Source organism: Watersipora subatra, chromosome 4, assembly GCF_963576615.1.
Source record: "Watersipora subatra chromosome 4, tzWatSuba1.1, whole genome shotgun sequence".
Taxonomy (NCBI): domain Eukaryota; kingdom Metazoa; phylum Bryozoa; class Gymnolaemata; order Cheilostomatida; family Watersiporidae; genus Watersipora; species Watersipora subatra.
In genome coordinates, this window is record NC_088711.1 from 47,942,322 (window position 1) to 47,956,371 (window position 14,050).

Consider the following 14,050-nt stretch of genomic DNA (forward strand, 5'->3'; position numbering starts at 1 on the left):
ATGTCTTACCTTGTTACCCTTTACAATTAACTTGCTAAGAGATCGTAACTCCAATTAGACATGAAGAAGGAATGGAAGTTGGTCTAGCTAAATTTTTACCATGTTTTTTTTTTCCCTTTTTAATATTTTAGTAATAATTATGGAGCAAATAATTATAACTTGTGTCGGCTACTTAAAAGTTGTATATAATTTATTAATTTCTAGCGAAAACCCTTTTCTATCTGTCTTATGATATTGTGTGGTGATGACAGCTTGTCAGCTAAATCTGAGAGTTGTTGTCTGACTGCACTTTTGATGAGATTGTATGAGTTTAAACCAGTATGCTTTAAATCATCATATGAACTTTCGCTTTAAACTTTACATTATGAATATTTTAAACCAGACTTTTATATAAGTTACCTGCAGCAAAACACATTCTAGTGAGCAGCTAACAGCGGTTAACATTGTTAACAGCAGCTAACAGCGGTTAATATTGTTAACAGCAGCTAACAGCAGTTAACATTGTTAACAGCAGCTAACAGCGGTTAATATTGTTAACAGCAGCTAACAGCGGTTAATATTGTTAACAGCAGCTAACAGCGGTTAACATTGTTAACAGCAGCTAACAGCGGTTAATATTGTTAACAGCAGCTAACAGCTGTTAATATTGAGAATTTGATAAAGCTTTATTTTAAAATAGCTTTCAGTCTCAACTAAAAAACTAACTGCAAAAACATATAAAAATATCTTGTGATTAAATATTTATTGGAAAATAACACAATGTTATTATAAAGCTAACAGCAAGAAACAGGCTGCAAATCATACATAGCATAAACAGGTTAAAGCATTAATTTGGACTATAAACTTGGTTCTATTATCATGTATATTACAGGTGCCTGGTGGTACAAGCATTGTATGTTGTCTCACCTAAATGGGGTCTACGATAAAACTGATAATTCTGGAATCTGGTGGTATGGCTTATACCATCTGAAAGAGACAGTGATGAGAGTCAGTAAAGACTAAGTTCTATCTAATCTAGTCAATAGACACAACTAACTATTTACTAAACTATGTTGACAATATGATGGGTAAACATGCCTTTATGATGACTCTAATAATTATATTATATTTATAATTATAGTATTAGTTGGTTGTCTGCTGATACCACCATAAACATTCCTCTAATTTCTTTATAATTTCATATAGAATCACATATATAAAAAAGATGCATTGATCTTCTCCACCTGCTGTAGGTACAGTATATACTGTATAACAAATAAGGATAATTTGCCATGGTAAGTTCAGCAACGTATATATTTTAATAACGTACATAGTCAGTGTACAAATCTTTTAGGTTTTGAGATAAGTTATTGTCGTGGGGCGGAAGAAATTAACTCTAACGAAAAATTAAATGGAGAAGCCTTGTGTTGCATAAACTTAGGTCCCAAAATATTTTCTAACAGCGGCAGCGTCGCGCTAAATAACTAGCATGCACATAGGGTATGGGGAATATGAAAACACCTTTGATCAATATGCCGTTTTAGCTCAGTGGTAAAGCATCTGGTTAAAAACTTGCCGATGCATCAGTTGTGAGTTCAAATCAATCACAAGATGGAACTTTACTATCAATACTTTAATAGCTATAGCCGGAATGACACACATATACACAGACAGAGACACACTTTTAGAAATATATATGTATATATATATATATAATAACATTGTGTAATAATATACAATATTATATATAAAGATAAGGAGTCATGGTGGCCTAGTGGTAGCATATTTAACTGTCAACCCTGAGATTGGTGATTGGAGTTCTGTTTAATGCCGATCTAACCAAAAGATCTCAGCAAGCTTTGAATCCTCAATTCCTGGGTCTTTCGGATCTAGACCATGACCTTGGAGGGCCTGTGTACCACACTGAAAACGTAGGCACATCAAAGATCCACCTCCGCCCTTTGCACATAAAGAAAGTGAAATGGCCAGTGAAAGGGTTTTTAGGCTCTATCAGACTGGATGTGTTGCAAAAGCATCCCTTCAGGTTAATCTGACAGTTCTGGAAGTAGTAGATATTGAGAACTGGGTCACTTCTACTTTATCATACTGCTTGCCCCATGCATGCATCGATAAGATGCAAGTCATAGCCAATTACAACAGACAGCCATGATATTACTATTAAAATTATTATTACTACACCGATATACGGGCTATGACAAATATTGTGATTTTGAATCATCTGGAAACCCTTATACCAGCTGAAAGAGACAGTAAGGAGTCAGTAGAAATTAAGTCCTATCAACCCTAGTCAATAGACACAACTAACTAATCACTAAAACTCTGTTGACTTTATGATAAAAATTACAGTTTTAGTTCTCTCTCCTCATTTTTAGCTGGTTTGTTAGATGACTATGGTAGAGTCTTCTCTCTCTCTCTTTCTCTCTCTCTCTTGCCCTCTCTCTCTCTCTTTCTCTCTTTCTTTCTCTTTTTCTCCCTTTCTCCCTTTGTCTTTTTTCTCTTTCTCTCTCTCTCTCTCTCTCTCTCTTTCTTTGTCTCTCTTTCTCTTTCGCCCTCTCTCTCTATCTCGTTCTTTCTCTCTGTCTCTCTCATTCTCTTTCTTTCTCTTTTCTCTCTCCTATTTTGTAGTTTGTCGGTTATATGACTATGTTAGTCTTCTTTCCTCTTTTCTTGCTTGCCTATTATATAGTTACGTTAGTCATTTCTCCTCATCTCTACTCAGTCTTAAGTATTGCCATGTTAGCCCTCTTTCCTCATTTCTAGTTAGTCTGTTATATGACCATGTTGATTCTATTCTCTGAATTCTACATGTAGACAGTTGTATGTATCACCATGTTCATTTGCTCTTCTCAATTCTAAATGGCTTTTGGTATGATTACATTAATCCTCTCTTCTCGTTTCTAGATGGCATGTTTTATGACTATGTTAATCCTCACTTCACTCACCTACCTGACCATTCAAAGTATTAAAATACAATGTGACTACAATGCATCAGTGTTATAATCCAAGTGTCATCTGCATGTATTTTAGACCAATAAAAGGCAATGCTAGAGAACTTGCGACTATACAAGCTCAAACGATTTAAATACTATTATACTACCGTATAGCTTGACTCTCCCAAAAATGCAGCCAACATCTACGACCAGTGTGACAGCAAGGATTACCTTTGTGTCATGCACACAACTTAACCTTTGGTCTGTAGTAACATAAGCACTAGCACACGTTTATATGGTTTGTTTGTTTCACAAATTTGCTCCTATCGGAACTGTCCTATCAAGCAATTGTTTTGCAGTCTAGACACGCTGAACTGCTTGTGTTGTTGCTTTTTTTCAAGTCAAAATTGCTCACTACCAACTTGTTAGAATTATTTACTAGGCGAGCTTTTAAACGTATGTACGCTAGGTAGCATTTTTTACATAGAAAATCTTGAAAAAGGTAATTAAAGCACTATTGATTCTATTTTGTCTGGAGTGTTTAAAGTTTCTCTGCCAGGAATGTTGGTAATAGTTGTTTTTTGGTCACTCTAGTATTTTGACACGCCTGTCATCAAATGAAATGACAAATTTCATCACCCTGTCAGGTCATGTCACCATGTCACATGTATAGATGCATATTGGCAGTTGGGAGAAAATAACTCTCACGTTGTCAGTTTTATTCAGGGTTATCATTGTTTTGCTAAAATTAAGAGAGTACACATTACATATGATATAGGTAAGGTGCACTTGGGATTAGAATAGAATTGACAGAAATGGAGTTTTTAACAACAATTACCAGGCAAGAATCTTGAACAGCTTGAATTTGCTGGCAACCTGGCCACTGGTTTAGGTATTTTGCGCTGTTGGTGGGTCACTGACAAACATTGATAAGAGAAGCTTTGACATCAAAAGCCTTGGTTAAAATAGTTAGCCAAAGTGTAAAGATCTGGCGTAGTGACTTTTTACAAATGTTGCTACACCTCGATGTTTTATGGTTTTCAAATATATTTGTATATTTACTAGCTGGATGTCTGACATTACCTGTTTATTAAAAGTCAGCTTATAAACATTGAGGGATAAATTATTTGCCTGCCATATGCTATTAGCCTGGCAGATTGTGAATGGATAATTTGAAAAAGCTTTCTAATAAGAGCTAACTATTTTCTTTCACAATTGACCAGGCATAACATTGCACTACCGCTAACGCTCGCCATGATGTTGCACCATCAAGTTACCTAGTAACAGAAAGCGGTAGTGCATTTGCACCAAGATAAGGACATATATCGCCTATTGAATAAATCAAGCTTGTGTGGCTTAATTGATAAAGTATTGGAATAGGAGGGTCTGTGATCAAATCCTCTGCACTATGGATTTTTAGTTTCCAGATTTTATTAGCTATGGCATTGACTTTGGAGTGTCTTGCTTCTTCGGTGTGCTACCGGGAGCTAAGTCTTCTGATTCATCAGGAATACTGTAGCTCGTTCATTGATGGTTGTCATTTCATCTATTTCATCGGGTATACTTTGGACTGGCTTGATATGGGTTCTAGTTCTACGAAGGTGTGATGTGCCAGTGTCTACCATATAAGACCGTGGATGTGGTGTTTTACTTAACACTTGTCCTCTGCTCCATTCATTTTTGTCATCTGTTCTGATGACTACCTCTTATCCTTTATGTAAAGGAGGCAAGTCTCTAGCCTGTCTATCACTGCTTAACTTTTGACTTCTTTGTCTCTCTGATAGCAAGGGATATGCGTCAGGAATCAATGGTTTTAAGGTCCTTCTAGTGTAAGGCAATGGACCGCGAATACATCTGTTAAAGAGCATTTTAGATGGACTGAAAGGTAGACCTTGGACTGGAGTTTGTCGGTAGGCTAACAATGATTGATAAGTGTCCGACTTAGATTCATCAGCAGCTGCCTTTTTCAAGAACTGCTTAACTGTTTGAACATATCTTTCGGCCATACCGTTGGATTTGGGATAACGTGGACTAGAAGTTGTAATGTTAAAGCCCCATTCGGATGCAAACTGGCGTAGAGCCATACTACCAAAAGGCATGTTGTCTGCAACTACATCAATAGGTACCCCATGAACAGCAAATATACTTTTTAATGCTAGTGTGACATCTTTGGCAGTCTTCCCTTTGACGATCCTTAGTTCTGGATAATGAGAATAAAAGTCCACCACTAGTAAGTAGCTGTTGTTTTTAAACTCTAGTAAGTCCATTCCAACTTTATTCCATGGTAACTTAGGTACTTCATGTGGTAGCAACGGCATTTTCTGTTGTCGATTAGAAAATCTCAGGCATATAGGACATTCAGCTACAAGTTGCTTAATCTGTTGATTCATGCCAGGCCAGTACATGCTTTGTTTTGCTCTCTCGATGCATTTATCTATTCCCAAGTGTCCTGCGTAAAGCTTCGTGAGGTATGGGCATTGCTGAGACTTAGGGATCACTAGACGCTCACCTCTGTAAATCAATCGATCATTGAGATATAACTCATCACGTACACCCCAATATGGCTGTAACTCAATTGGAACCTGTTTTTTTACAGCCCAACACAAACCACTTAGAATTGCGGATGTTAGGAGTTTCATTGTATCATCCATGGCATAATGCATCTTTATTTCTTCTTTGGCGGACTCTTCTAACTGAAGTGAGTAAATCATGACAACATCATCTTCAATTTTATCGCTGATGCCCTTGAGATATGCCCGTGACAGAGTGTCAGCTAAGTATAGATATTTGCCAGGCACGTAGTGGATCTTTTCAACTCTGTATCTTTGTAATCTTACAAGAAGTCTCTGTAGTCTAGGTGATGCTTTGCAAAGTGGTTTCTGAACAATGGAGACCAGAGGTTGGTGATCTGTCTGAACATCAATTCCACGTCCATAAGTATGTGTTAAATTTTTCACACCCATATACTATAGCTAGTAACTCTTTATTAATTTGTGGATAGCCCTCTTCAGTCTTAGTTAGAGCCCGTGAGGCATAAGCTACTGGTTGATTCGCTTGAAGCAAAACTGCTCCTAGGCCACCCTGAGAAGCATCTACTTGCAAAGCAATGTCTTTCTCTGTGTCAAAATACTTCAGAACTGGTTCATTAGTTAGAACAGCTTTTATCTTAGTCATAGCCTCTTCTTGTTGATTGCCCCATACTCATGGAGTATCTTTCTTTAGTAGGTCTATCATTGGTTGAGTTTCCTTTGATATATTTGGAATATATCCTCTCAGAAAATTAAGTGATCCCTTGAGCCTTTGAATTCCTTGTCGGTCTACTGGGTTTGGCATCTGCTTGATTGCTCTGACCTTTTCTGGATCAGGCTTTAGCCCATGCTTGGACACAATGTGGCCCAAATAGTTAACTTCCGACTGATTATGTTGAATTTTGTCCTTGTTAAATTTAATGTTGTTCTCTCTTGCCCGCTGTAGCAATCTTCTGAGTTTTCTATCATGATCTTCTTGGTCTGTACCAGCAATAATCAAGTCATCAAAATAGATGCAAACATCAAGGTCACCAAATACTTCTTCGACTCTCTTTTCAAATACCTCTGCACTAGAGTTAATCCCAAAGGGTAGATGCTTGTAGCAGTACCTGCCAAATGGCGTATTGAAAGTTGTAAGTAGCTGTGATTGGCGATCGAGTGGAACATGCCAGTATCCTGCTTTCATGTCTACAATGGTAAAAACAGATTTTCCTGTGAACTTGAATGATATGTTTTTTAGCGTTGGAATATGATGATGCTCACGAAGAATCGCTTTATTTAACTCTTTTGGATCTAGACATATTCTGACACTGCCATCTCGTTTCTCTACCACCACCATACTGTTTACCCATGGTGTTGGTTGGTCAACTTTGGCAATTATGTCATTGGCTTCCATTTTGTCTAGCTCAGCTTTCACTTTGTCTACCATACTCAGAGGTATGCGTCTTGCTCTGTTGATAACTGGTTTCACTTCAGAATTTACTCTAATAGTATGTTCTTTTTCGAGACAGCCCATTCCCTGAAAACAATCTGCATACTCCTCCAAAAATGGCTTGATTGTTAACAGTCAACTCTCTTGACTATATTCAGTTCCACACATGTTTGAAGGCCTGATATTGGTACAACATCCTTGTCAATGAGCTCAAATACGAGTTCATCTTCTGTTTTGTCAGTATTTAGCTTTAGCGTGGTTTTGCCAGCATTTGGTAAGACATCATTGGAATATGTTATATGTCTTGCAGTGCTTTTTTGTATGATAGCCTTCAAATCTTTGGCATACTTCAATGATAAAACATTTGCCTGTGCACCAGTATCTACTTTAAAAGTGATTTGTTTTGAAACAGAATCATGTGAAAGTTTGTATGATTTATACTATCCTTTTTTCGAATCTCTATCGTTGGCTATCATTCCAATGAATAGGTCACTAACCCCAATATCCGATCTTTTTACCGTGACTGAATTTACTTCTTTCTTGGTACCAGTACACTTTTTTCTAAAATGATTTTTCAAGCCACATTTATTGCATGTCTCTTCATAGGCAGGACATTTCCCTTTAAAGTGGTCATAACCATAAAATTTGCAGTCAATAATTTTCCTAGGCGCTGGTATAGGAGGTCCTTTACTTGTTCCGTTGCTTCTGTTTACAAATGCCACCACTTTTTCACTAGCCTTTTCAGCTAACTGATTTTTTGTGCCTTCTGATGCTCGGATCATATCAATGGCATTGTTTAGGTTTACGTCTCTATTTTGCAACAATTTTTCCTTTAGCCTCTGATCTTTTATTCCAAACACACAGCGTACTAATATCATCATGTCTCGTTGCTCAGCAAATTCACATTTATTAGCTTGAGGTTTTAGCCTTTTAACAAACATATCAATAGGTTCACCTTCGGTTTGAGTCAAAGACATAAAAACATACCATTCATACAGTAGGTTTCTCCTCGGGTTGAAGTAACCTTCAAATTTTGCCAAGACATCAGGAAGGCGAGTCCTAACTTCAGGTGGCTCTGCCTCCTCATCAAATTCAAATTGATCTAATATTTCCACAGCATCTTCGCCAATGCAATGTTGTAGTATAGCTATTTGTCTCCTCCATATTGCATTATTTGCCGGTGGCCAAGCCCCATTTTCATCAGCAGGCCCAGCAATGAGGTTTATTGCATCCAAATAATTTTCAAAATTCCTCCTCCATTTCCTCCAGTTTTCCGCCAAATTTTCATCCATGCACAGCTCAGCCGGTGAGGGTAATTCAAAACCATCCATAGCAACACACAAGTAGTACACAGAAATTGGAAAACAAGTAAGAAGCAGGCCTAATCAGCTGATATTCAGAAAATATTACTTGGCTGGGTTCTCATCAATCAGCAAATCTTGATGTATTTTGCTGCCACCATGTTATAAGTTGTGATAATTACCTAAATGTTGTCTGGTTAGTTGATGATGAAGCCTAATGGCTGGCCAGCCCTTAACTATCTAGATGACTTCTATCGTTAAAGATTAAAGTTACAGTCGTAATTTATTTAGCGTTGTAGCATTTCATCGGATTCTCAGGAAGTGCTATTCTTGGTTGCATCATGGGAAGGTCTTGTAGCATCATGGGAAGAAGGGTAGACAACTCTTATCCAGACTGATTATCAATTACTAATTAATAAAGATATGATAACTCTAACAATATACAACAATGTTCATGTGCCGGAGTTGTGCACCCTTACCGCCGTTACGCATAATGATTGTTTTGGCTACGAGATGTGAAACGCTTCTCGCGATAGTAAATAATTTACAGGCTAGCTCTGGTTTCTCAGGAAAATCAAGCAAACATTGTGTGGTAAAAGCATTTGCCCACAACACCTCGCCGTGATTTTTTAAAACAGAAGAGCAGATTTTGACTATTGTGCTTCAAATTTTAACTCGATCTCCACGGATATGCTCCGAAGACCCTCTGTTCAACTAACGGTGCGCGTATAGTCTTCATGCGACATCCGCGATTGCGGTTCGTTTAGAATAAAAAATGAGAATGTGAATTTTTGTTCATTCATCATTTTTCTATTGTGTATCTACTGCAGCATTTACATTAGTTGATTTTCATGATTATCGTCACTATTAACAGACTGTAAGTTCACTACAGCCATAATCTTAAAAATAATAACTTGACTGTGCTGCTCTTGCTGTAAGAAAAGAAAACGATAACTTTTGATTTGATTTTTCTATTGATCTATTGTCTTATCTATGATTATTTTTCATGATTAATATAATAATCATAATGCATATTATACAAAATAATAATATAACTGCATATACAATCAATGATGTAACTAATATACATGTAATTTGTAGAAAGTGATAGCAGAATGTTGCGAAATAATAGATGCGTGTACTTATTTTATTTTAATACTAATCTACACGTCAGAGGGACTGGTTCGGAATTCTCAGAGCAATGATTGTTAGGCCCAATTTGATTGTTCTATACTTCCATGGATTAAGCCAATTAAAACGCCGTGATTGTTATAGGAGAGCGCATTAGCTGGCTTAATTGACCAATGGCGCACAAGTCGATTTCATACGTCATATATTGATGACTACCAAAAACGCTTATTTTTTTTGGTAGACCTGTGTTTGGCTGGCTATATCTCAGCTTCTGGTTGGTCAATCTCCTTGATTCTTTTTTAGAACATCAGTCAACACCTCAAGATAAATAATAAAGCATAGAAATATTATGCTTTCTCTATTCTTTAAGTCACTGCTGTGTGTCAGAGGTTGTGTATACCTCACCATTTTTTATAAGAGCTTACAGCTGAGTTGTTACTTGCTGCTTTCATATAGTTATAAACGTTTTCGCACCAACAATTACCAAAATTAACTATTTTTTGTAAACATATACTTTACCAGTGTTTGCTGACAAAATGGTAAATTTTGGTGTCACGGAAAAACATTTTGATGGAAAGGTAACTTTAATGTAGCATAACTCACACTTCTCGTACTGCAAAAGTGTTCAAGTATACTAGTTAGTATGAAATGTCACAAAAAACTTGGTAAGTCAATTATCATCTGTAAACTTGCCTTTGACTGACCATTTTTTTCTCAAAATTATAGCAAAGCCCAAAATTTTGCCATTTTCTGTGCATCTTTAAAATTCCAATTGCAAAAAAATCAATTCTGAAAATATCAAAATTATAATACATGCTATCGGAAAACCAGAAATATTGAAAAAATATAAGACTTGCACCTTTTAAAATTTTTGGAAAGGCTACTGTTCTCTTCAAATCTGCTTCATGTATATTTCCACGCTGCTGTTCAACTGCATGCTATATTGCATTTTGAAAAACACACGACGGAGGATGACATTGGATTTGTATTGAAAATGATACGAGCTGTCACATATGTTCCATATTTACACCTGTGTTATTTCACCTTACTGTGAAAACTTTGCTGACAAATTATTTTTATTCTTTTAAAAAAGGAATGCTGTTTCATTTCAATTTGAGAATTTTGGCATCAATGCAATCTACAGAAATCAACCTTCGAGTAAACACAAATTTTATTCTTTTTTTCAAACTGAAGCAAATATGGCTGTCTATGAAGTTCTGATAATTTTTCAATTTTCATTAACGTTTGATTTTTTAGTAGCGCCTTAAAATACTAGCTTAATGCGTTCCATGACTGAGCTCATACATTTACTTCTACATCAGTTCATTCAAATTTCAAATTAATGTTTTTATGTAACATACCTGAATAAAAATTAATACGTTAGGAACCTCCGAAAAGCTACCTAAAACAGGATACTACAATGAAAAAACATGTTTTCAATTTTTTCTATGTCATCCCTGTACTCACAAAGTAACAAAAACCTATCTAGTAGTGATGATCTGCAATAAAATATGACAATGTTTTGTACAGTTTTGTACGGAGTTCTTACCTTTCTAAACAGATGGTAGGGGCTAACAGCAGTTTGAGAGAGACTTGACAGCAACACATTTGTTTTGAGACGGTTTTGTGACAGCAACATAACTTAACATAAACTTTAATTTTAACTTTAATAAAGTTAGCTTATCAAACATACATTTAAATAAACTAATTTTACACTGATCTTAATTTTTTTTTTTTTTCATTTTCAATTATCTTCTTTTGGTTTAGCACTTTTTGTGCTAACACGATTCCATAGAAAAATAGTTAAATTTTTTGAAGAGATTTCTATACAAGGGTTTGCGACGTTGTTGATGAATAATTTTTGTGAGTTGTGTGCACATGCATTTATCATAAAAACTCACAAACATGTGCTCCGCTCATTTGGTCGTGGAATAATTTTAATTTATAACGTTAATGAAAATAAAATCTAGATACCACAAATTCATCGATTGGAATTGTGATAATGCATAACTCCCTATTCTGAAATGATTTATTTGAGTCAGAGTACAAGTTCATGAGTTTGCTGAGCATACTTGCTGAGCATCTGAAAACTTTGTACATATGTATATTACAAATGTTTGAAAGGTCAGCAATGTCAAGTAATATCAGTGTCATACTAATGTACAGTGGCATTACAAATGCAGTTTCAAGTTATTAAAATCGTTGTTTGCAGTATGCATGAACTGCTATACTTCAGATAACATTAAGTGTGTACTGCTCATTAAAATATTGTCATGAACTTGCAAAATTCCCTGCGTACTACACTGCCTACTGTGTTGGGTACTACACTGCATACTACACCATGTACTGAGCTGCGTACCCACCGCACTAAGTACTACGCCGGGTACTGCACTGAGTACTGCTCTGGGTACTGCACTGGGTACTGCACTGGGTACTGCACTGGGTACTGCACTGGGTACTGCACTGGGTACTGCACCTGGTACTACACTGGGTACTGCACTGGGTACTACACTGGGTACTGCACTGGGCACTGTATTGGGTACTGCATTGTGATGACGCAGAGCACGTCCAATGCGCGCCTTTTTAAGCCACCTCAAATACTCAGTCATCTATAGTCACCGCATCAGAAGCCGTCTCTTAAACTCATATTTCAAACTTGTCTTAAGATTATTTCATGGCAAGTTTCCTCAGGATTTTCCTTGTATTTATATTTTGTGTAGGTTGAAGAACTCATATTTTAATGCATTATGTTAAAAGTACAAGTGCCTGATTGTTTTTAGAAAAAATGAGAGTTTAATTATTGGCAAGGTACTTGACCAGCAAAATCATGTGCTATGCACACTAAGGTACATCAAAGATAATAAATGGATACTATGAAACACACTTGATTTTTCCAAAGGTAATTAAGAGTGCCACATATTTTATTAAAATTAAGCTTATGAAGTAAAATAATTGTTTGGAGTAGGGTTGGGACAACTCTCAGGTTTGGCGGTTGACTATCAATTCTTAGTGGTCAAGGCTGCTCATGTGAACATAGATAGCCTAGTGCAAAATATAAATGCTTACACAACATATTGATAACGTAGTGTTGCTATAACTTAATTTTTGCTAAGACTGCGCATTATTTTAGAGCTATGCATCAGCAACAAAATGTTTGTTCAAAAGGTTTTGAGAGTTTTTCACCGATTTCACTTGAGCATCATTCAACTTCATTGATCAAAATTTAAAACCCAATGTAGTACATTCTCTGAGAAATCAATTTCTGAAGGCTTTCCTTTGGTAAATTTAAGGAACAGTGTGAAAGGTAGGGTGGAGCAAGCCAAAAGCATAAATTCATCTCTTAAACAAGCTCGTGTTGCTGGTGTAATTTAGTGTTGGGCCGGTATTTAATTTAGTGCAGGATAGGATATCCTTGCACTTTTTTGTCGGTTTTTCCGGAGTCGGTATCCTCGGTATTTACCATCTTCGGTATCCTTTACCAACTAAGAAACTTTGGTATTGTCAGTATTGTAGTTCGGTATATGGTTTTCAGTGTCTGTTTAACTTCAGCTTACCTACTGTCCATTTTTATATAACGCAGGTGGGGGATAAATCAGATATAAAACGTATAAATATCAAACGTGGATTTTACCAAATATAAAACGTAATATACGTTTTATATTTGATAAAATATAAAACGTATATTACGTTTTATATTTTATCAATTTAAGACATAATATAATACTAGATACCATATAGATAAGCGTGGTAATGTCCGTTGAAGAAAGAGTTGTAATATAATTCACATGTGTTGCGTTTTCAGAATGCCTGAGAAAAAAGTTCTGATTGCCAATGTGCGCTGAGCGACTCTTTTTGATTGGCATGTTCCTCAGAGATGCATTTTTGCTATTAACCATAACATCAATTGATTTTTCTTTTTTATTTTTCTCATTTCTTTCTCATTCCGTTACATAGCGATTGTGGACGAGACGTCAAATGAGCTCTTTCATAAGCAGCTCGTTGTGTAGGAGATTCTCCTGCGTACACGTCGCTGGTAATGCTGTAGCCTGTCAAATACAAAAATCTTTCCGGATCACCAATTACCGATAGGCTTTCATGGATAAATACTGATCATATCAAACCAGCCGCGGATAACTAGCTGTCACCAAAACTGATTGGTTTTCCGGATACCGATAATCACTCGGTGTCGCAAAAAGCGGTTAAGTCCTTACCGGCCCAACACTAGTGCAAGTTGACATAGCCTAAAATCTAAACAACTCTACTCAACGCATCAATTATGAGAGTTGTCTTAGAAATGCATCTATTGATGGACATGAATATTGAGTGTTATTATCTCTTTGAGTTATACAGTCATGTTCAAAAGCAAGTAACTATCTACAATAGTTTAGTACTTCTGAAATATACAACAGTATATAAATAGCTGTAATTTGTTTTAAAAAGCATCATTTTAATTACAAAAAAATTCTAAGGTTACATCGATAGGCGTGATAAATTATTTCACACATGAATATTTGTAGCGATTTCAAAACATGTTTATCTTGTTTGACAATGGTCGGCGCCAAATTAATGAAAAATATGTATGAACATAACATGCTAGTAATAACTACGATGACAGATGTGTCTCCGTGCTGTGTCAGCTGCGATTGTTGACAAATTTTGAACATGAAAAAATCCATAAAATTATATAAAAGTAGTAATATAAAACAACATAATATTTAAAACAAAGTA

General features: G+C 36.0%; 1 protein-coding gene across 1 annotated transcript; it reads right to left on the reverse strand.

The window, feature by feature from the left end:
- Window positions 1–7,330: 7,330 nt before the first annotated feature.
- LOC137394306 (uncharacterized) lies at window positions 7,331–8,221 on the reverse strand. The gene has a single exon (XM_068081025.1). It carries the CDS (start codon window positions 8,219–8,221, stop codon window positions 7,331–7,333), a length of 891 nt encoding a protein of 296 aa, XP_067937126.1.
- Window positions 8,222–14,050: the final 5,829 nt, after the last annotated feature.

What these genes read in the sequence shown, in the direction of transcription:
- LOC137394306 (XM_068081025.1), bottom strand. Translation starts at nt 8,221, where the DNA reads ATGGATGGTTTTGAATTACCCTCACCGGCTGAGCTGTGCATGGATGAA.